Source organism: Panthera uncia, chromosome B1 (genome assembly GCF_023721935.1).
Source record: "Panthera uncia isolate 11264 chromosome B1, Puncia_PCG_1.0, whole genome shotgun sequence".
NCBI lineage: Eukaryota > Metazoa > Chordata > Mammalia > Carnivora > Felidae > Panthera > Panthera uncia.
Window position 1 is genome coordinate 122,865,951 of NC_064811.1, and position 22,042 is coordinate 122,887,992.

General features: G+C 38.3%; 1 protein-coding gene across 3 annotated transcripts in view; it reads left to right on the forward strand.

The window, feature by feature from the left end:
• Positions 1-22,042, forward strand: part of ARHGAP10 (Rho GTPase activating protein 10) — a 322,588-nt gene that overhangs the window by 145,608 nt on the left and 154,938 nt on the right. For all 3 annotated transcript variants that reach the window (XM_049632246.1, XM_049632248.1, XM_049632247.1), the window contains exon 11: positions 20,109-20,190. In XM_049632246.1, the coding sequence (XP_049488203.1) occupies positions 20,109-20,190 (82 nt within the window). The remainder of the gene's footprint in view (positions 1-20,108; positions 20,191-22,042) is intronic.

Consider the following 22,042-nt stretch of genomic DNA (forward strand, 5'->3'; position numbering starts at 1 on the left):
ACAAATAATCCAGTGAAGAAATGGGCAAAAGATATGAATAGGCACTTTTCCAAAGAAGACATCCAGACAGATAACAGATGCATGAAAAGCTGCTCCACATCACTCATCATCAGGGAAATACAAATCAAAACCACAATGAGATAGCACCTCATACCTGTCAGAATGGCTAAAATTAACAATTCAGGCAACAACAGGTGTTGGTAAGGATGCAGAGAAAGAGGAACCCTTTTGCACTGCTGGCGGGAATGCAAACTAGTACAACCACTCTTGGAAAACAATATGGAGGTTCCTCAAAAAACTAAAAATAGAACTACCTTGTGACCCAGCAATTGCACTCTCATATATCTACCCAGAAGATACTGAACAGGTGTACTGATTTTAAGGGACATATCCACCTCAGTGTTTATAGCAGCACTATTGACAAATAGTCGTAGTATGGAAAGAGCCCAAATGTCCATTGACTGATGAATGGATAAAGAAGGTGTGTGTGTGTGTGTGTGTGTGTGTGTGTGTGTGTGTAAGTAAACACACACATAATGGAATACTACTAGGCAACCAACAAGAATGAAATATTGCCATTTGCAAGCAAAATAAGTCAGAGAAAAATATCATGATTTCACTCATGTGGAATAAGAAACAAAACAGATGAACATAGGGGAAGGGAAGCAAAAATAAGATAAAAACAGGGAGACAAACCATAAGAGACTCTTGAATACCAGAGAACAAACTGAGGGTTGTTGGCAGGGTGTTCAGTGGGAGATGGTCTAAAAAGGTGAGGGGCATTAAAGAGAACGCTTGTTGGGATGAGCACTGGGTGTTCTATGTGAGTGATGAATCACTGAAATTATTATTAGGCTGTTAAGTAACTTGGATTTAAATTAAAAGATAAAAAATACAGTGGGAAATTAGGCATAGCACTTGGCAGCTTTAGCAGCATTTGACTTGGTACTTACCTTCTACCTCCTGCAAATCATCTATCCCTTGACCTCCATGACTGAATCGTAGTGGTTGCCCCAAATTTCTTGAACCTCTCCATATTCAGCTTTTGGTTATTTTATTTTTTTCCATTTCATGTCATTACTTCTTTAAAATGCTTATTTATTTTGAGAGAGACTACATGCATGAGTGGGTAAGGGGCAGAGTGAGAGGGAGAGAGATGATATTGAGCAGGCTCCTGACACGGGGCTGGATCCCACGAACCATGAGACCACGACTTGATCTGAAATCAAGACTTGGACTGTTAACTGACTAAGACACTCAGGTGCCCCTTTGTTTTATTTATTTATTTTTATTGTTTAATTTTGAGAGGGTTCAGGCAGGGGAGGGGCAGAGAGAGAGGGACACGGGGGCAGAGAGCTTGATGTGGGGCTTGAATTCATAAACCCCAAGGTTGTGACCTGACCCGAAGTTAGACACTCAACCAGTTGAGCCACCCGCGTGTCCCTCAGCTATTACATTTTAAATGTTTTTTCCTGTGGTTGTCTTTTCTTTTTCTGTCCATTCACATGGTTTCATCCTCAAGGTGTATCACTCTATAGACTGTGTCTTTCTTTTTTTCTATGGTGTGAACTGCTTTTAGAATCTCCATCTCCTTACATGGTATATTTCCAATTCTACTCCTTTCATAATTTTTGGTGATTTCGGTATTGCTTGAGATGATCCTTTTAGTGCTTTGCTTCTTGACTCCTTGAACTCCTCTCCTTCAGTCATCTTCTCCTTTACCCTACCTCAGCCATTCACTGTCACAGTCATTGCTTAGATCTTGTCATTACAAGAACTGGCAACTTCTTTGGATCTCAACTGCAAGTCTTTCTCTTTCTGACACTACTTTCTAGTGTTTTTTTTTTTTTTTTTTCTGGTAAGTTATCCTTAGATTCTCTCTAATCAGTTGAGCCTATTGTTTGTCAGTTTCCATATACCCTCACTTCCTTCTTCACCTAGTTTAATTTCACAGTCATCATAGTTATCTTTTAAATAAACTCTGTTGCTCCTATCTTTGTTAGACTTGCTGGTACAACCCCAACTTTGAAGATTCACCTCTGCCTTCTCTCTTCCTAGAGAGACATATTTAACCATGTTCACTGGGATCACTTCAAATTCATGATCACTAGCCCCACATGGGCTGTTAATTCTAACCACTAATTGTGTTAACGTTTTCTTAGTTCCTTCATTCTCTTGGTTGATGAATATTTCATATTTTCCTCTCTCTAAGCCTCCAACACTGTCTCTTTCCTGATAGTTTTGTGTCCTATTTAGCTGTGAAAGTAGAAGCAATTAGAAGAGATCACCCACTGCCTTTACACTCCTCCATCACCTTGCCCTTCTTCGTCACTGTGTGACCTGTGTTCCTGAGGCCAGTCTCTCTGTTCAGTTGTTTCTCATCCTGTCTCTCTCTCATCCTGTCTCTGCTATTCCGATACCACTCAAGCAGTCTTCTTTCTTGTTAACTTGAAGGTTGCCCTTTCTACTGGATTATTCTCATCAGCAAACAAAATATTCTTTTTTTGGCCATCTTGAAAAAATGCTCCTGCCATCACCAATGAAAAACCCTTGTTTTGACCAGTCTTCCCTTTTCTCTGCTGCTCATTTCTGTCCTGTCATAAGCAACAAAACTTCTTCAAAAGCTGTTATTTTAAGGTCTCAAATTTCCTTCTTTCTGTTCTCTTTTGAGCCTACTCCAGTCTGGCCTCTGCCTCTCTTCTCCACTGCACTTGTGTTTGTCAAGTCATCATCATCTCCATGTTCTACATCCAATAGTCAGCTCTCCTGTCCTCCCTGTTCTTTGCTGGCAGCAGCCTCTGACATGGCCAGACTCTCCTCCATGATGTACTTGCTTTACTTGTTCCAAAATATCATGCCCGCCTGTTTGTTATCTATCCCCTCGTAGACTTTTCGTTTTTTAGACTCCTTTGCCAGTTCTCATTTCCCAGACCTCTTGATATTCAGGTTCTCTCATGTTCATCCTGGAGCTCTTCTCATTTTAACCCTTATGATCTTGTCTGGCTTCATGGTTTTAAATGCCATCCTTATGTTAGTAACTCCTGAATTTATTATCTCTACCAGGATCTTTTCCCTGAACTCGAGGTTCTTATCTAGCTGAAAACTCAGTATTGTTTTTGGGATGTCTAATAAGCATTTTTAACAGTGCAGAGGTGGGAGGTATTATTTTTTTTTAATCTTTCAAGAATTCTTGGAACAAAAAAGATCTCTTTGTCGGATACAACATTTTATATAGGTATATTCAATCTTATGTAAATACCAATAGCATAGAAATATATTTTTTAAAGTAATACATACTTATTGTAAGTCTTTTTTTTTAAAGCTTTTTGGTTAACTTGGAAAATAACTTTGTCTATGTGTCTCCTTGAGTCTTCAGGATTATGTTTCTTTTGAGTTAAATTATAGACTCCCATTGTCTTTGCTTAGTTCCTCATTTCTAAACAGGGAAACATTTATTCAGGTTTGATGTTACCAATGGATAGTATTTGTGGGGCCCGTGCCCTTAGGTTCCTGCCAACCCCCGTGTCAATGTGTTACTATTAGTCTCCCACTTCTGGAGCAAAGTCTGGAGGGTGAGTTAGTGTACTTTGAGGCCTCTACCCTAATTCTGGGGTTTTGAAAAGCTTATTTAGTGAAGAGTTTGCATGAGGTAGGCTCTTCTCTTGTCTATTTCTCCGATTCCTGGCCAAGTAGACTCCTGGGAATTATAAGTAATTTGTTCCTTGTCTGTTAGATTATGAATTCCATGAGGGTAGAAACCCTGTTTTAGGATTACTTGGTATTGCAATACCAAATGCAATGCTTTATGTGTGGTGGGCATTCACCAAATTTGTGTTGAATTAAATGAAATTGAATTGTTGCTTAGAAGTGGCAGAACTGGGATTAGATTCAGTCAAGCAGTTGTCAGTTAGCCATCCTTTTCTTCTGTACCACACTGCAGTGCTGTGAGCTCTAACCCATTTTGGAGCAAGTGGGTGTCATAGATGGGTTTCTGATGGAAACCCATTTGTAGACCATTCCTGTTGGGTACCTATATATAAAATTTCATAGTTTATTGCATATGCCTGATATAAACATATTTTGTCTCCTTTCCTGGTATTGGTTTTTGCTTTTTTTTTTTATTTCTTGGATCAGAAAAGCAGTCAGGTAACATTCATAAACTGCAGAATGGAGCCTGGGCTTGCATTTGATTTATGTAGATACAAATCAAGAGCTTTCATGTAATTGTTGTGTGAGTCTGAATCAGGTTTGATTGCACTGAACAGAAAAAACTCAAGATGGCCTAAATAATGCAGTAGTATTTTTTTCTCTCGTTTGGGAAAACAGAGGAGTTTAGATCAGGGTGGGCATCATGTCTCCTGATGTCAGATCTTGTTCCTTCGTGTGCATGACTTTTTTTCCCAGTCACCTGAGGTCCAGGATGCCTGATCTCACTTATATAGCACTGTCTCTTATCGTAGGAACATTTTCCAGAGGTTGAACGTAGCTCTTTTGATCACGTAATACTAACCTGAATGGAGTTGTATGGTTATACCTTGTTGCAAGGGAGGCTGGGAAATGCTGAAGCAGGGAAGTTGTGTCTTTTGTTACCAACATCCATGTGCTATTGTAATACTTGGGGAATCTATCACTGACAATGAAGGAGAGAATGGTTGAGGGTGGGGGTCCAGGTAGCCATTACCACTTTGATTATCAGTGTAAAATGGATATGTGCTTCATTCTCCTCCTTTCATTTCACCAGTTTACTTTGACTGTTTCAGCTAAGAATATTTAGGAACACATGTGCTGAGAATACCATCCAAAAAGTGAAAAGACAACCCACAGAATGGGAGAAAATACTTCAAATGGTAAATCTGATAAAGGACTTGTATCCAGAAAATATAAATAGCTCTTACCACTCAATAATAAAAGGACAAGTAGCCCAGTTAAAACATGGGTAAAAGATTTAAATTTGACCTTTTTTTCAAAGAAAACATACAAATGGCTGATAAGCACATGAAAAGACGCTTAATGGCATTAGCCCTTAAGGCATAAGCCGCAATGAGATACTTCGCACTCACTAGGATGGCTGTAATTAAGACATGAGATAATAACTACTATTGGTGAGGATGCAGAGACATTGGGGCCGTCATACACTGATGGTAGAAATCTAACAGGGTGTAGCCGCTTTGGGAAGCATTTTGGCAGCTTTTCAAAAAGTTAAGCATTAAGTTATCATGTGACTCAGAAATTCTGCTTCTAGTTATATATGCAAGAGAAATGGAAACGTATGTCTGCATAAAAATCTTGCATGTGAATGCCCATAGCAGCATTATTCATAATAGCTGAAATGTAGAAACAACTCAGATGTCTGTCAACTAATGAATGGGTAGATAAAATGTGCTCTATTCATACAACAAAATATGATTTGGTAATAAAAAGGAAGGAAGAACTACCATGTGCTGTAATGTGGAATAGCCTTGCAAACAGCATGCTTAGTGAAATAAGTGAGTCACAAGAGACTACATATCATAGGATTATATTTATATAAAACATCCAGGACAGGCAAATCTTTACTGGAGTAAAGTAGATTAGAGGCTGCCTAGGGCAGTGGTTTTCAAGGGAAATGGACACTAACTGCTAATGGGTTTGGAATATTTGGGGGGAGGTGATGAAAATGTTCTGAAATTGATTTTGGTGAGGGTCATACAACTCTTTGAATATATTAAAAGCTGTTGAATTATATACTCTAGGTGAATTTTGCAGTGTGAATTATATTTCAGTAAAGCTTATTAAAAGGAACACAGCTGCAAATAAAGACCATAAAGAAAGAAAGCCTTCAAAAATGATATAAACATTCCCTACTTCATGCCAGCCACATGTCAAATACCACGGGCTGTGAAGTGATCACGTCACTCATTTTAGGTGGGAGAAGAGGATTTTGTGCAGTTATTTTCTCTATGGCAAGCTGTAGTCTGTCAGAAGAGGCAGCTTTCTTTAAAGGATGAAACACAGTCCCCTTCCTCCTGCCCCAACAGTTTTGTTACATAACATGCTTTGAGCTTCCTTCGCAAGCTCACAACATGCCACACTGTGCTGTGACCCCCCACACATTTGCTTGATAAATAATTACCATTGTGTGAGGTTCTCCCACACATCACATTCAGGCACTGCTTCAAGAAAATGCTTCCCATTTTGCTCTCAACCTGACATTTCGGATATTCTGTTTGGTTTGATTTTGCCTGGTTCCCAGTGTATCACTCTTGCAGGATGGCAAGATAACTTCTTACTTTTTATTTTATTTTTTTAAATTCATTTTTAATGTTTATTTATTTTTGAGAGAGAGAGAAAGAGACACAGCGCGCGAGCAGGGGAGGAGCAGAGAGAGAGGGAGACACAAAATCCGAAGCAGACTCCAGGCTCCAAGCTGTCAGCACAGAGCCTGATGCAGGACTCAAACTCACGGACTGCGAGATCATGACCTGAGCTGAAGTCTGATGCTCAACCAACTGAGCCACCCAGGCGCCCCTGTACTTTTTTACTTTTATAATTCACTCATTTATGTTTTCACGATGGCAGGGGGTGGAGGCAGTGACCTAAGTATCTGGAGCAATATGTGTTTTATAATGCTGCTACACCAAAGAGTTTATTTAGCAGCTATGTGCGTGGCACTTTATTGTTTGTCACTTTAAAAGAGTGAGTTAATAACATGTTGCTCCAGAAGCCCATGCAGTTGAGCTGAATAATAATGTTTCTGTAGTACATTAACTGTAGTAATATTTGTAAGTATCTCATAGAGCATGTCACTCAGGCAGCTAAGCAATCATAGACTGTTTGGCACTAAGGATGTGAGAATAAGAAACTAAAAGGCCTGACCTGAAGAGAACTCACAGACCAAGAGTGTTTACAAACAAATAACAGTTCAGAGGTCTGAGGTACTTTGGGAGCTGTGAAGCAGTAGGAGTAGGGCTGGCTGCATAAGCTTACTAGAAAAATTGATTGTTAAATTGGATCCTGAAGGTTTGGTAACAGTTTGGAAACTCAGAGGAAGGGTTGCCCAAGGCAGAAAGAATCCTAGGAGGTCTTAGAAAACATAATGAGAAAATCCTTTAAGTCCGGTTCTCAACTGAGAAATTGTGCCCAGAGACATTGTGATTGTCACAACTGTGATTGTCACTGCTGACACCTAGTGGATAGAGGCCAGCCCTGGTGCTAAATATGTAGCATGTTCTGTAACAAAGTATCATCTGGTTGAGTATGTTGGGAGTGTCGCTGTTGAGAAGCTCTGCTTTAAAGCCTTTGAAAAGACCACTCCAACACATTTGTGGGATTGAATGCAATTTTTTTTTACATGAATATATTTATGAGATGTATGTTTTGTTAAATTTTTAAAATATTTAATTTGAGAGCAAGGGAGCGAGAGAGAGAGAGAGAGAGAGAGAGAGAGAGAGAAAGAAAGGCATAGAGAGAATCCCAAGCAGGCTCCATGCTGTCAGTGCAGAGCCTGAGGTGAGGCTTGATCTCACAAACCACGAGATCATGACCTGAGCCGAAATTAAGAGTTGGACACTTAACCGGCTGAGCCAGCCAGGCTCTCCTATGAGATTTATATTTCAATGAAAAAAAAGTATAACAGCTTAATTGGTTATAGAGCAGGGGATGAATAAAGCCAGAATGCAAAGGGATCTGTGTGGCTTTATCCTGTCAGTGCTGGTGCATAGTTCAAGAATGCTTAGACTTCAGTGTAGAGAGAGAATAGAAATGGAATTCATTTTAAAAGAATTTAGGTGGAATTGTTAGAAAACGGATTGCATAGAATTAGAAGCAAGTTTTGTATATAGGCCGTGTGTTTTTCACAGAGTGTAAGATTTTGCTCTAGGATGGTAGTTGCCAGTGGCATACCGAAAGGCATTTTGCTTTCTCTTTGAGAGAGATGGAGAGAGCGTCAGTGAGCGCCCCAGCAGGGGAGAGGGGCAGAAGGAGAGGGAGAGAGGGAATCCCAAGCAGGCTCCACACCCAGTGTGGAGCTCGAACTAGGAGATCATGACCAAAGCCGAGATTAAGAGTCTGATGCTTAACCTGCTGAGCCACCCCAGGGACCCCTGAAAGACATTTTATACGGGTTCTAATATTTAAATGTTTTAAAGTTTATTTATTTATTTTAAGACAGAGGGAGGGAGAGAGGGGGCAGAGAGAGAGAGAGAGAACATGAGTGAGGTAGGGGCAGAGAGAGAGGGAGAGAGAATTCCAAGCTGTGTTAGTGAGAGCCCGATGTGGGGCTCAAACTCACGAACCAATCTTTAAATGGACATTAATATGAATTTATTCTTAAAATGCTTGCTGAAGGACATTGGAATGTGAATCATAGAAGAGTTCTTAGCTTTTATGAATAAAGTTATAATGAACAGTTGTATACAAGGGTTTTTGTGGACACATATTTTCATTTCTCTTGGTTAAATACCTTAGAGTGGGATTGCTGGGGTGTGTGTACATACATATTTACATATATTTGGCTTTTTAGGAAATTGATAGTTTTTCAGAGTAGTTTAATCCTCCTGCCAGCAATATATGAGAGTTCATATAGGGTAGTTGCTCTACCCTCTTAGCAACCTTTGATTATGTTATCTTTCTCATTTTAGCTAATTATGGCTAGTGATGTTTAATACTTTTTCATGTGCTTTTTGCCCATTTATATTTCTTCTGTTGTCAACTGTCTATTCAAATCTTTTGCACATTTAAAAACTTATATTGTTGGTCTTTCTGTTATTAGATTCGCAGGAATTATTTTAAGCAGTCTGGATACAAATCCTTCATCAGTTATATCAGTTTTGAATATTTTCTCTAACCTGTGGTTTGCATATTTATTTTCTTAACAGTGCTTTTTGATTAGAAGAACATCTACTTTTGGTCAAGTTGAATTACTATTTATGTTCATGAGAGAGAGTGTGTGTTATGTTTTTTTTTTTGTTTTGTTTTTTGTTTTCCCTGCAATATCTTTGTCTTATTTTGATGTCAGGGTTATGGTGGCTTCAAAAAGTGTTAGAAGGTTTTCCATGCTCCTGATGTTTGAACATGTCTCTATAATACTGGTATTATTTCTCCCTTAAGTGTTTGAGAGAATTCACCTGTGAAGCCCTCTTGGTCTGGCGTTTTCTTTGTGTGAAATTTGAAAATTCTGAATTAAATTTAGTGAGTAAAGAGATACTTAGATTTTCTGTTTTTCCTGTTTTGCTAAATTGTGGTTTTCAAAGATTTATTTCTTCTAAGCTGTTGACTTTATTAGTATGTATATCTTCATAATATCCTTTTCTTATTCATATTTGTAAGGTCTGTAGTGATACTTCATTTCTAATTCCTCATATGGGGATTTTTTTTTTTTTTTTGAGAGAGTTGGGGTGGAGGGGCAGAGGGAAAGACAGGGAGTCCTAAGCAGATTTCGTGCTCAGCTGGAGCCTGATGCGGGGCTTGATCCCAGGACCCTGGGATCATGACCCAGGCCAAAATCAAGAGTTGGATATCCAACCGACTGAGCCACTCAGGTACCCCTGGGAATTTTTGTTTCATTGTTTTGTGATATCTTGCCTAGCTCTTTACCAATTTTGTTAATTTTTTTTTCAGATAACCCATGTTGTCTGTTTTATATTTTATTGGTTTCTGCTTTTATTTTCATACATTTCATTTACTTTGGATTTAATTTGTTTTTCTTTTAATTGCTTCTTAAGATGGAAGTGTTGATTTTTCCATTTTATTTTTGAATGTAGACATTTAATCTATACTTTTCCTTATAAGGACTGCTTTAGTTTGCATCCTACAATTTGTTTTGTATTCTAAAAATTAAAAAAAAAAATGGTCATGTATTTTTGAGAGAGCACAAGCAGGGGAGGGGCTGAGAGAGAGAGGGTGATAGAGGATCTGAAGCAGGCTCCATGTTGACAGCAGAGGGTCCAGTGTGGGACTTGAACTATGAACCATGAGATCATGACCTGAGCTGCAATCTGATGCTTAACTGACTGAGCCACCCAGGTGCCCCTGCATTCTACAGATTTTTATGTGCAGTGTTTTCATTGTAATTCCATTCCAAATATTTAAAATTGTGTGTGTGTGTGTGTGTGTGTGTGTGTGTGTGTGTGTGTGAGAGATTTGGACAAATTTTAACCTAAGTATTATTTAGAAATATGTTTTAAAAGTTCCAAATGGTTGGGGTTTTTTTCTATGTGTATTATTATTGTTTTTCTATTACTTTCTATTATTTTCTGTTTTTCTTTAGTACTCTTTTGGCCAGAGAACATACTTTATTTTACTAGGAAGTTTACTAAACTTGCTTCACTGTCCTAAATGTGGTCTTATTGAGTAAATGTTCCATGTGCACTTGAGATCAGTGGGTTTTCTGCTGTTGTTGGATGTAGTTTTCTCTAAATGTCAATTAGAGCAAGTTAGTAATAGTGTTGCTCAAATCATCTAAATTGTTTTGATTTTTTACTATTGTTCTGGCAGTTACTAAACTAAGGATGTTAAAATCTCCATGGTTAGAATTTGCCTGTTTCCCTTTAATTTTGCCAGTTTTTATTCCATGTATTACATATTTGGGAATTTTGTGTGTATGCAGATTTATGATTGTTATGTCTTTCTGATGAAATGTCCCTTTTGTCATTATGAAATCTCTGTTTCTAATAATCTTTATTTTGAAACTTACCTTGTTTGATATTAATGTAGGCACCCTGGGTTTCTTATGCTCAGTGTTTACTTGGCATATGTTTTTTAATCTTTTTCCTTTTACCTGCGCTAAACTTTCTTTTTAACAAATAGCATATTACTGAGTCCTGAATTAAATCCAGTCTCTTTGTCTTTGCCTTTTAATCAGGGTTTTAATTTATGTATAATGTAATTATTGATTTGTATGGGCTTATGTTTACCATCTAAGTTTTTGTTTTCTATTTGTCTAATTTGTTCTTTGTTCTTCTGTTCCTATTTTGCTTTCTTTTTAATGAATTGAGTATTTTTTTTTTTTTTTTAGTATTCTATTTTCTGTTTTTAGTTATGCCTCGTTGTATGTGCCTTTTTAAGTAGTTGTCTTAGGGAGTTTAACATGCATTTTTAAATTCTTAAAGTACCTACCTTTCCTAAACAATATAAAACCCTTACAACAGTAGACTACTAATTACCATCCTTTTGCCTTCTGTGCCCTTATTATTATATATATTTAATTCTATGTATGCTATGAACCCAATATATACAACTACTTTTACTTTATGAAATCAGTAACTAGTAATTTTAAGGATATTAGGTATCTTATTTACATATGTGTATGTGGTTTTCTTGTCCTTTTTAATACCAATATATTTGTCCATTTTTTTATTTTCTTCATTTTTTTTTTTCCTACAGAACTGAGTTTCTATCTTGTGCCATTTGCCTTAAGTCCCTTAGGCTCATTTAATCTGAGCATTTCTTGTAATACAAGTCTGCTGGAAAAGAATTCTTTCATGTTTCCTTTGTCTGAGATGTCTTTATTTTGCCTCCATTTTGATGGATACAGATTTCTAGATTAATAGGTTTTATTTTCCCTAGCACTTCAAAGAAGTCATTTCATTTTCTTCACTCCTCCTATTTTTTAAATCATGATTAATGATCCATCTTTTTTACTATTCCCCTATATGCTGTCTTTGTCCTGTGCTGCTTCTAAATTTTTTTTTTTTTTTTTTTTTTTGGCGGTGTGCATAGGTGTGGCTTTCTTTGTTTCATCTTGCTTTGGGTTCTTTGAAGTTTTTGGATATGTGGGTTGATATTTCATAGCAGGTTTAGAAAATCGAAGTCCTTATTTCTTCAAATACTTATTCTGCCCCATTTTCTCTTTCTTCACTTTATGGAGACAGTTACATTGTCTCTGATCGTTTGGAATTTGTTTTGGTTGTACTGGCAGGATTTTGATTTACGGAAGTGATTGAGAGATGACAAGGAGAGACTAATGGCAGTAGAAGACTATTTTATTAATTATAGTTTCCAAGAGAAGAGGACTTGCCATGCCATATGGGGCCACGTGGGGAATGCCAGGTTTTGGTTAGAAGTCAGGAAGAAGTGAGGGAAAATCCTAGATCAATCTTTACTGGAGTTTCTGCAAAAGAGGCCAGGCAGAGAAGGGGAAGCAATTTAGGATTGGCTACTTTGAATAGTAGTGGTGGGCTCTTTCCTATGGGGATGGTTGTCCTGGGGTGATATAGGGCAGAGGAAACACTGCCTTTGTGAGTGAAAGTCAGATAAAAGAGTTGGTTACAGACACAGACTCAGGATTGGTTGGTTTGTATCTGAAATGTGTCCTCATCCTCCTGAATTCTTTATCACTGTTCCTTTATTTTCCATTTCATGCATATCCATTTGTCTCTTTTAAATGGTTTTCATTTCTTTTCTGAAATTTCCATCAGTTTATGTATGTTGGCCATCTTTTGTACTGAATCCTTTAACATGCATATAGTTTATTAGGGTGTTTTTGTTGTTGTTTTTGTTTGGTTGTTTGTTTTCCAGTCATTTTAGTTCTCTGATCTGTATTTCAGCACTATGATTTTGTAGGGTTTCTATCCTGTTGTTGGGGTAGAACTATGTTCTCTTACAACTTTCTTAGTTCTAAAGTAGTAGTTCTCTAATGATTAATGGCTTGAATTAGCTTTTATTAGAGGAAATAATCCTACTTCTGACTGTATCATTGCTTAACTGCTCTATTTGAAACCTTTTTATTATTATTGTTATTATTATTATTATTATTATTGGTAGGTAGAAGAAAGAAGTTATTATAGTCTTTACCCTCAGTAAAATCAGGCAACTTGCTTTGGTCATTTCTGGAAACATGTAAGATTCATAGACTTGTACTTAAAAAACTTTTTTCCTCAGCAATCCTTCTGTGAAACTGATTATCACAGCTACCTTTCTATAACTTTAGAGTGTTTTGTTTGGCTTTGCCAGTTTCCCCTTCACATAGTAAAATTTAGTGCATGATTTACAACATGCTGGTCTAGTTTTTTTCCTTTTCCTTTTCAATATTCCTTTTAGTAAAACATTAGAATATTCCTGATTGTTGCTATAGTAAGTTTTGATAGCTGCTGCTTATTTTTTCCTTAATTTCCCTATTTATGATATCACATTAATTGATATCTCATAAATGCCTTGTGAACATTTCTTTCTATTTTTATATTTTCTTAATTTGCGAACTCATTGATCTATTGTGTAGAATATAAGGAAAACACATGTCTTCCACCGCTTTGATAGAACTATAAAAAATGGAGTTGAAAGAGAATACAGGGTCAAACGTAGAATACAGATAATAGCTCTCTAGATTGCTTCTCATGTATGGACCTTGGTAGTGCTTAATAGTGCATAATAGTGCCTATTTTTTTAATGAGTGAATGAAGAAAACATGAATTGCTTTAACAAGAACTTTTTTAACTTAAGTGCGTGTTTATTTTTTATTATTTTTTTAAGTTTATTTTTTTTGAAGGAGAAAGCACAAGCAGGGGTGGGGCAGAGAGAGAGGGAGACACAGAATCTGAAGCAGGCTCCAGGTTCTGAGCTGTCAGCACTGAGTCCGATGGGGGGCTCGAACCCACAAACCATGAGATCATAACCTGAGCTGAAGTTGGACACTTGACTGACTGAGCCACCCAGGTGCCACTTAAGTGTTTCTTTACAGTTCAGTTTTGTACCTTGTGCTCTACAGACAACAGTTACGGTTTTAAGAAAAGAAAGACTATCGTGGCAAGTTGCTCTCTTTTCCTTTGTTTTTTCTTCATGGAGCTCCTGCTGTTGACTTTGTATTTGCTAAGAATTAGTTTTGCTTACTGTGCATGACGATAAATTACTCAGAGTTTAGCACAATGTCTAGCACACAGTATGTACTCAGATGTTACTTTGGTTGAAATGAATTATCAGATGAGGAAGAGAATGTTGTGTCTTCTGTGAACCAGTGTAATGCATTGCAGCAATATTGGCTCTAACTACCAAAAATTAGAACTTTGTCCATTCTAGTTCCAGCTCCAACGCAGTCACTGATGTTGTTACCTAATGTTGTCACCTAATGGAGTCACTAATGTTATTGAAGATATAATTGCTCTTTTTATATAATTGTGAATAATCTATCTCACACACTAAAATTTTCTGTTCTTGGCTATCCATATATTCACCATGTCGTTCTATGTATCCATTAAATTTCATGAGTAAGCCATGTCTTTGTCTCAAAAACTGAAGAGTTTTTATGGTTTAACAATGAGATGCTGTTAATACTGGAGTTTAAAATGTGTCCAATGCTTCCTAAAGTCTCATATTTGCCAAATGATTTCCTAGCAATTGATTATTAAAAAAAGAAACTTAAGAAATTAAGAATGTTTAAAACTTTTTTAAAAAATTTATTTATTTATTTTGAGAGAGAGTGCATGTGTGCACTGGGGAGGGCAGAGAGAGAGAATCCCAAGCAAGCTCTGTGCTGTCAGTGCAGAGCCCGACTTGGGGCTCCCATCTCACAAACTATGAGATCGTGACCTGAGTCTAGATCAAGAGTCAGCTGCTTAACTGAGCCACCGAGTTACCCCTAAAACACGTTGTAGTGCATTGTTTTTTTCCTACACTAATGTTTTAGAGGTGGGGGTGAAGCAAATGGGGGATGAGTGTGAGTCATGTCTGTGATGGGATGGGAACTCAGCTTTATATAATATTAGTGACTGATCCCTGTATATTGTACATATGAAGTTTTCTGAAAATGTGTCCTGTGATGAATTAATTCTCAAAAGGGAAATTGTTTTGAGTTACCATGTTATCATTTGGCAAATGTAAACAGAAATAGAATTATTTCTTTATAGCTGATATATTTCTGTTTAATCTCTCATCTTTCAATAAGTTTGCTTTTTCTCTGCTGTATTCCATAAAGGGCTAGGTGGCTCAAGTCTGAGTCATTGTTCTTGGAGACAAGGCATATACTTTAGTTTTTATGCCACATTGGATTTTTATCCAGATGTACTGTGGCTATTTCATCTGAAGCCTGACAATTTTTTTTTTTCTACTGTGCTATCTATAATTCTAGCTCATAACTCTTTAGACTCTTCATCATTCAACACTTTTTTCCTGTGTTTCAAGTTACCACCAGAACCAGTCATTCTTTCTCTTATCTGTGTCTCTGTTTGCCACTGTATGTGAATATCCCACCATGTCCATGTGGTAAATATTCTTTCTCCTCACATATCAACGGAGAACCTTAGGGGAAAATAAAAAGGAACTCGAAAGTGCAGGAATTTCATCTGGTTCAGTTTCTAATTTTGTGGGTGTAAGTATATTAAGTCCTGATTTGCTTCAATTGTTTTTGGCTTTCATGGATTCCCTTTAGTAGTTATTGATGAAACATTGTAATTGACTTGTTCTTACTCTTGATTCTTGGAGTGGCAGCTTTCTTACTCAGTATTTGTCGCCCATAGCGCGTAGAAGCAACCTCCTGCCTGTTTCCGAGTTCATGCATTTTTTTCAATTCATTTCTGCCCTTCGATCTCATCCTCTTAGTTTGTTAACAAGTCTCTGCAGCCAGCTCTTGCCTGTCTTCAGTCCATTTCCATCCAGCATCCAGTGTTCACCTGCACCTTTGATCATGTTATTTCCCTACTAAAAACCTGTGACATGTAGGATAAATCAGATCTTTCACACAGCCAAGGAGCCCTTTGTGGCTGGATCCCTTGGCTGCCTCTGCAGGGAGGATGGCTGATGAGGCTGATCTAGCTCCCCCAAAGTGTGTTCTTTCCTTCCTCTGTGCCTTTTCGGCTTAGGGAATACCTTTAGCCCTGGTGCTCTGACAAGGCTCATGTATCCTTAAGGCCTTAGGTTAAATGTTCCTTTCCTAGGGAAGCCTGACTTCCAGGGCTAGGTCAGACCTTTCTCTTTCTTAGTTCCCATAGTAAGAATGTGACATTTCCTCCCGAGACTGGCAGCCAAATTAGCCCACAGACAAGTCTTGACAACAGTTTAACATATTTGAGGTTGAATGCCTTTGTATTTGGGCATGCACCTTCTGATGTCTTTATTGTCACCTCTTTCTCCAGGGTAGCTGGCTTTTTGCAGGGCTGTGTACAATTCTATTTTTTGCAGGGCTCTGTACAATTCTAATTAATAGATTATTTGTAATTTTTTTTTTTTTTTTTTTTTTACCTTCTGCTTTCTCTGATAGACAGTAAGCCCTTTGTGGGTGGTATGCCCAGCCCGGTGCCTTGCATATGGTAGGGTATTCAATAAATGTTTGTAAACTCCATGTTTGTCTTCCTGGGATAGAAGTTACCATGTTTTGCCTTGGGTCCCATTTTCTCTGCTAATTTTGCCATTCTAGGACTAGAAAAGCTGTCAGCTTTGTATTATGTATTCGCTACCACATCTTATTTTATGTTTTATACTTTTGTTCATTTAAGTACATAACTAAATGTTTGAATAAATATAATTTTTAGAGAGGTAACTAGATATTTTTTCTTCTTGACAAGAATGGAGCATTCTTGCAGACGTGAGACCCCCATATGTAAATATTGTTTTATCACTTAAAGAATGTAAAGAAAAACATTTGTGCCATCTGAAGTTTTCCCTCACAATTTTAATTAACTCCCTTGAGCCCAGTGTGGGTTACTAAGAATAAGGGCCAAAATCTTCACGTCCCAGTCAAGGAACTTCTTAAAACAGACTGGTTGTCTGGGCATCTTGCCTTGATGCTTGATCCAAAAAGATGCTGTGTGTAGCAGAACGGGAGGAGGTGGGACCTCGGGTCTGTACTGTGCAGTGCCAAGGTGATAGAAAAGTGAGGCCAGTATAAGAAAGTGTGGGGTTGGGGTGCCTGGGTGGCTCAGTCAGTTGAGCATCTGTCTTCAGTTCAGGTCATAATCTCCCGGTTCATTAGTTCAAGACCTGCATTAGCATCTGTGCTGACAGCTCAGAGCCTGGAGCCTGCTTCAGATTCTGTGTCTCCCTCTCTCTCTGCCCCTAACCCACTTGGGTTCTGTCTCTGTCTCTCTCAAAAATAAATAAACATTAAAAAAAAAAAAAGTGTGGGGTAGACAATAAAGAGCCATTTTGCTATTTAGGGGTGGGAGTGGGGGATTATTGGTGATTTTTTTTTTCCTTTAAATTTCAGTCTGGAGAACATGGTTGTCATCAAGAGCCTATCAATTGTAGCTATAATTACTTTGTAGTGAACCTTAAGCAAACAATCATGTGGGGAGAAAGCGTAATACCTTTGGGAATGAGTGTTGGGAGCCCTGCTTGTTCACATTTGTCTCTGTGCTTTTGGAAGACTTTTGACTTTACAGTAATTTATAAAAATTGTAATGATTATTGAATTATAGTTGATTATTACTGTTTGCTTTATTTGAAAAAGATAATCCATTAGTTAAAAGTGTCATGGGAGTGATAACTTTAAAAAGTGTATTCAGGGGCACCTGGGTGGCTCAGACAGGTAAATATCCGGCTCTTAATTCCAGCTAAGATCATGATCTCACGATTCGTGAGTTTGAGCCCTCCGTCAGGCGCGATGCTGACAGTGCTGAGCCTGCTTGGGATTCTCTCTCCCTCTCTCTCTGCCCCTCCCCTGCTCACTCTCTCTCTCAAAAATAGACTTAAAAAAAGTATATTCAGTATCAAAGGGGAATTAAATATTGCAAGTATTAATTATTATACTTTTCGTTTCAACCATCCACTTTCATTTCCAATTTTCTGTGTTTTGCCTTTAAATTCTTTGCCAGAAAAGTTCATTTCTAATACTAATTTCTAATATTTGAATCAAATATTCCACATTTGTTTCATGTGAGAAACCATTCACAGGTTAAGAGGTATTATTAATGACTTTTTTACCTAGTATTCCTTCCCAGTATAAAGAGTTTTCTGGCTCAATCCCTGAGTGTCTGAATAAACTGAACTGAGAAAGATTATGTGGCCCAGAGGACCAACACAGGGCTCAAGAAAATAAGAAGGAAACACCAAACCGTTAGTAGTCTGCCGTCTTGGAAGTAGAATTGGGATGGGGTGAAAAATGATTTTCTGGTTTTACTCTGTCCATGCTTGGGTAACAATTTACGTGTATCTATTTTATTAAATTGTCATCATCGCTAGCACCACACACCCATTAGGATGGCTACTTTTGAAAAAAAGAGATAACAGGCGTTGGTGAGGATGGAGAAATTGGAAGCCTTTGATATGCCCCGATTCGAAAGACCCCCCAAAAACAAACCACCAGAGTCCAGAGTCAAAGCCAAGCGGCAAGGGTCGTTTATTGCAGGTTCGAACCTGGTCCTCCGCGCACTCGTTGCTGGTGACACTAAGAGGCCCCGAGCGAGGATCTTACAGCTTCTTTTATAGACAGGCACAAACAAGTTAGGGATTTTTTTGCGGTTACAGAGCTGTTATTGGTTGACATTTAAATTTGAACACTCAGCAGAACTTGATTGGTTCCAGCCTTTTTTTCAAACCACTCAGTAGAACTTGATTGGTTCCCGCCTTTAGGTCAGACCACAACCGGGCACGCCCTGGCTGGTTCCGGGGAACGGCGGGGGAGGGGAGGGATCTTTTCTTTGCAGTTGTGAGTACACCTGGTAATTTTTCTCTTAGTCTCTCAGCCTTGTGCACTCTTGGTGGGACTGCACAACAGTGCAGCCACTGTGGAAAAGATGTGGCAATTCCTCCAAAAATTAAAAATAGAATTACCATTGGCCCCTTGTGAGGCAGAACTGTTTCTCCTTTCTGTACTACAGATGTGTGGGCTTTTCCACACCCAGCAGTTCTCCAGTTCTCTGCAGACCCTGATTGAACTGAATTTTGACACTAAAGTTAGTGAAGACCCTTCAGGTTCAGGGTTCAGGCAGCCATAAGACTGCCCCCCGCCACTTCAGATGCCAGCCACAAGTCCAGATTGTCACTTTACTGTGGGCTGTAAATTGGGGGTTCCCCTGGTTCTCTCCTTGGGTTTGATAATTTGCTAGAACAGCTCATAGAACTCAGGAAGACAGTTTACTTTTGCCAATTTATTACAAAGGATATTTTAATGGAAATAAATGAACAGCCATATGAAGAGAGATATAGGGGAAGGGGCTTGAAGTGTCCGCGTCCTCTCTGGACATGCTACCCTTCTAGCACCTTCATGTTTATACCAACCTGGAAGTTCTCTCATACCCAGGGCATTTTATGAAGACTTTATTGCATAGGAAATAATTGACTGAATAATTGGCCATTGCTGATTGAACTCAATCTCCAGCCCCTTCCCCCTCCTGGAACGGGTGGGGGTGGGGCTGGAAGTTCCAGTCCCCTAGTCACATGGTTCTCTTGGTAACCAGCTCCATCCCAAGACTGTCCTAGAGCTTGCAGCCCTGTTATCGCATTAGAATATAAACTGACATTTATTTTGGAGATACCAAGGGTATTAGGAGCTTTGTGCCAGGAAGCAGGGTCAGAGACCAAATACATTATTTCCTACTATGTCATATCCAGTAATTCCACTTCTGGGTATATACCTAAAAGAACTGAAAGCCAGCTCTTGAGATATTTGTACACCTATGTTAATAACGGCATTGTTTAGAATAGAAAAAAGTGGAAGCAACCCAGGTGTCCATTGACAAATGAATGGATAAGCAACATGTAGCGTATACACACAGTGGAATATTATTCACCCTTCGGAAGGAAATTCTCATCCATGCTACAACATGGATGAAAATGGAGGATACCATGATAAGTGAAATAAGCAAGTTACAAAAAGAACAATACTATATGATTCCACTTATAAGAGTTACCTAGGAGTAATCAAATTCATCGAGACAGGAAGTAGAGGGAGATTGTCAGGGGCTGAGCAAAAAGGGAACAGGGAGTTGTTTAATGGGTACAGAATTTTAGTTTTACAAGATGAAGAGTTCTGGAGATGGGTTGCCCAATAATGTGAATGTACTTAACATGGCGAACTGTGCAGTTAAAGTTAAGATGATAAATCTTATGTTACGTGTCTTTTATCACAATTAAAAAAACCCCAACTTAATCACCAGAACAAAACATTAGGAAGCGGTAAAGCAGGCTTTGTTGTTGTTGTTTGTTTGTGTTTGTTTGTTTTACCAGCCCGAGGGCTAATCTGATCCATTACTGGTGTCTTTCAGGCCTGGCGTTTCCTTGACTATGCAGGCATTTTCAGAAGAGGAAAGGAAGCAGTGGTTGGAAGCTCTGGGTGGAAAAGAAGCTGTAAGAATAATCAATGGTTGTTTTATGTCAAATCCTTTAGAGTTGACTTGTATTCATTTTTACGTTGTTTTTGTTTCATAGTATTTGAAAAAAGTTTCCTGCTGAAACTGGTATTTGAATTCATCTTGGGAGCATTCAGTATTCTAGTAATTTGGCTTGAGGTAGCAGCAACACATATAAGACAGGTGTATCATTAGTTTTTATTTTTGATTTTTCTTGACTCTGCCTCTCAGATTTGCTTTGCTTGAGGAAGTCATCTAAATTCTCAATTTTTTCTTTCCTGCCTGACAGTTCTTTGGGTGATGAACACAATAAATGCTTGCAATTCATTTTGATCTCAGTGGAGGTGGAACAGTAAATATGAGGCAGTGAGGGCAATATTATAAGTGACTGCTGTAGTCATTTTGCTTGATTTAACAATTTGTGGTTTAGACTAATGGTTTATGGTATGCAATATCAGGTAGCCTTAGTGAATGGGCCTCTGTACGATTGGTTTGAGGATTAAATTAAAGGTAGTGGTATAGATCCAGAGGCACACACACTCAGCCTGTTTGCTGCTTTGAGTACTGCTTTCATTTCAGTGGCCTGGTGGCCTTTGGGAATTGAGAATTTGGCAGATCATGTATTGAATTGGGGAGTTAGTAAGGATAATTATAGAAAACACCATAGAACCCACTAAAATAAACTCTCCTGAAAATATTACGACTCTAAGTAAACTGCCAGTGCAGGTACCAGGTGGGCTTAACTGGAAAGCATTTGTCATTTTAGCAGGGTTTAAAAGGAAGGAGAGTGGCTTGCAAAGGGAAGGAGGGGTCATGTATAGTAAAAGGAGAGGTGTCAGAATTGAGTTGTGAAACTGGCAGAAGATAATGTTATCTTACGGTAGCAGAGAACACACTGGTGGAATATAGGGGCCAGGGAGCTGGGCCCTGGTGTGGGTGGCAGTCTTGATTCAGTGTTGGAAAAATGCACACCCAAAGTATACATGTTAAAAATAGATGCTATAGAAGAGAATGTATCATGCTTGGGGGGGGGGGAGTGGTAATCAGATTTGTGTATTATTTTATTATATTTGACCTACATTTGGCCTCCCTCCTTTTATTTCTGTCTAGTCTTAATTTGTCCTTGAAAATTTTAGCTGGGAATCCAGAGTATTTACAGCATTAATGGTTACTGAGAATCCAAAATACATTATACTAATCCTCTCTAGTAAAGGCAATGCAGCAACTAGGACTTCTCTCCCCGGACATTCAAGTGCTTTGGAAAGTGAGTTTGCCCAGGGAAAAGATCACATGACTCAGTCTTTGAGAAATAAGTCTGTTGTCAAAGGCAGTGTAACCTTGAAGACCTAACCTCTCCTTTAGCACAAAGAGGCAAGTAATTAATTTGAGATGCACAGACGAAGGCAAGTCTGCAGAAAGAAAACATTTAGCTATGTATTTATGCGAGGACACCTAAAGTAGCATTTTTTTTTTCCAGGTGCTATATATATGACTTGCAAATAATGGGTCAGTGCTGAAGTTCTTAGAGGCAGCCCAGAATTATCACCTAGCTCTTTCAGATGTAGTTATTTAAATTATGACCAGGAGTCCTCTCATTGTTAAGTAAATACCAGATCTTGGAAATAGTGGTGAGAAAATGAGCTTCATCTTATTGCAGCAGTTTCTTTGTCATTCTGTAACTGTAAGGCTGAGCATTTCAAATTTACATAAACTTCCAGTAAGTTGCTCAAGAATCCTAGCTCCTTCATCTTATTTCTTGTTACCATGGCATACCTCTCTGCAAGAGACAAAGTAGACTTAGACGTGCCCCTGATTGTTATTTATCTTAGCATTTGAGCACATATTAGTAT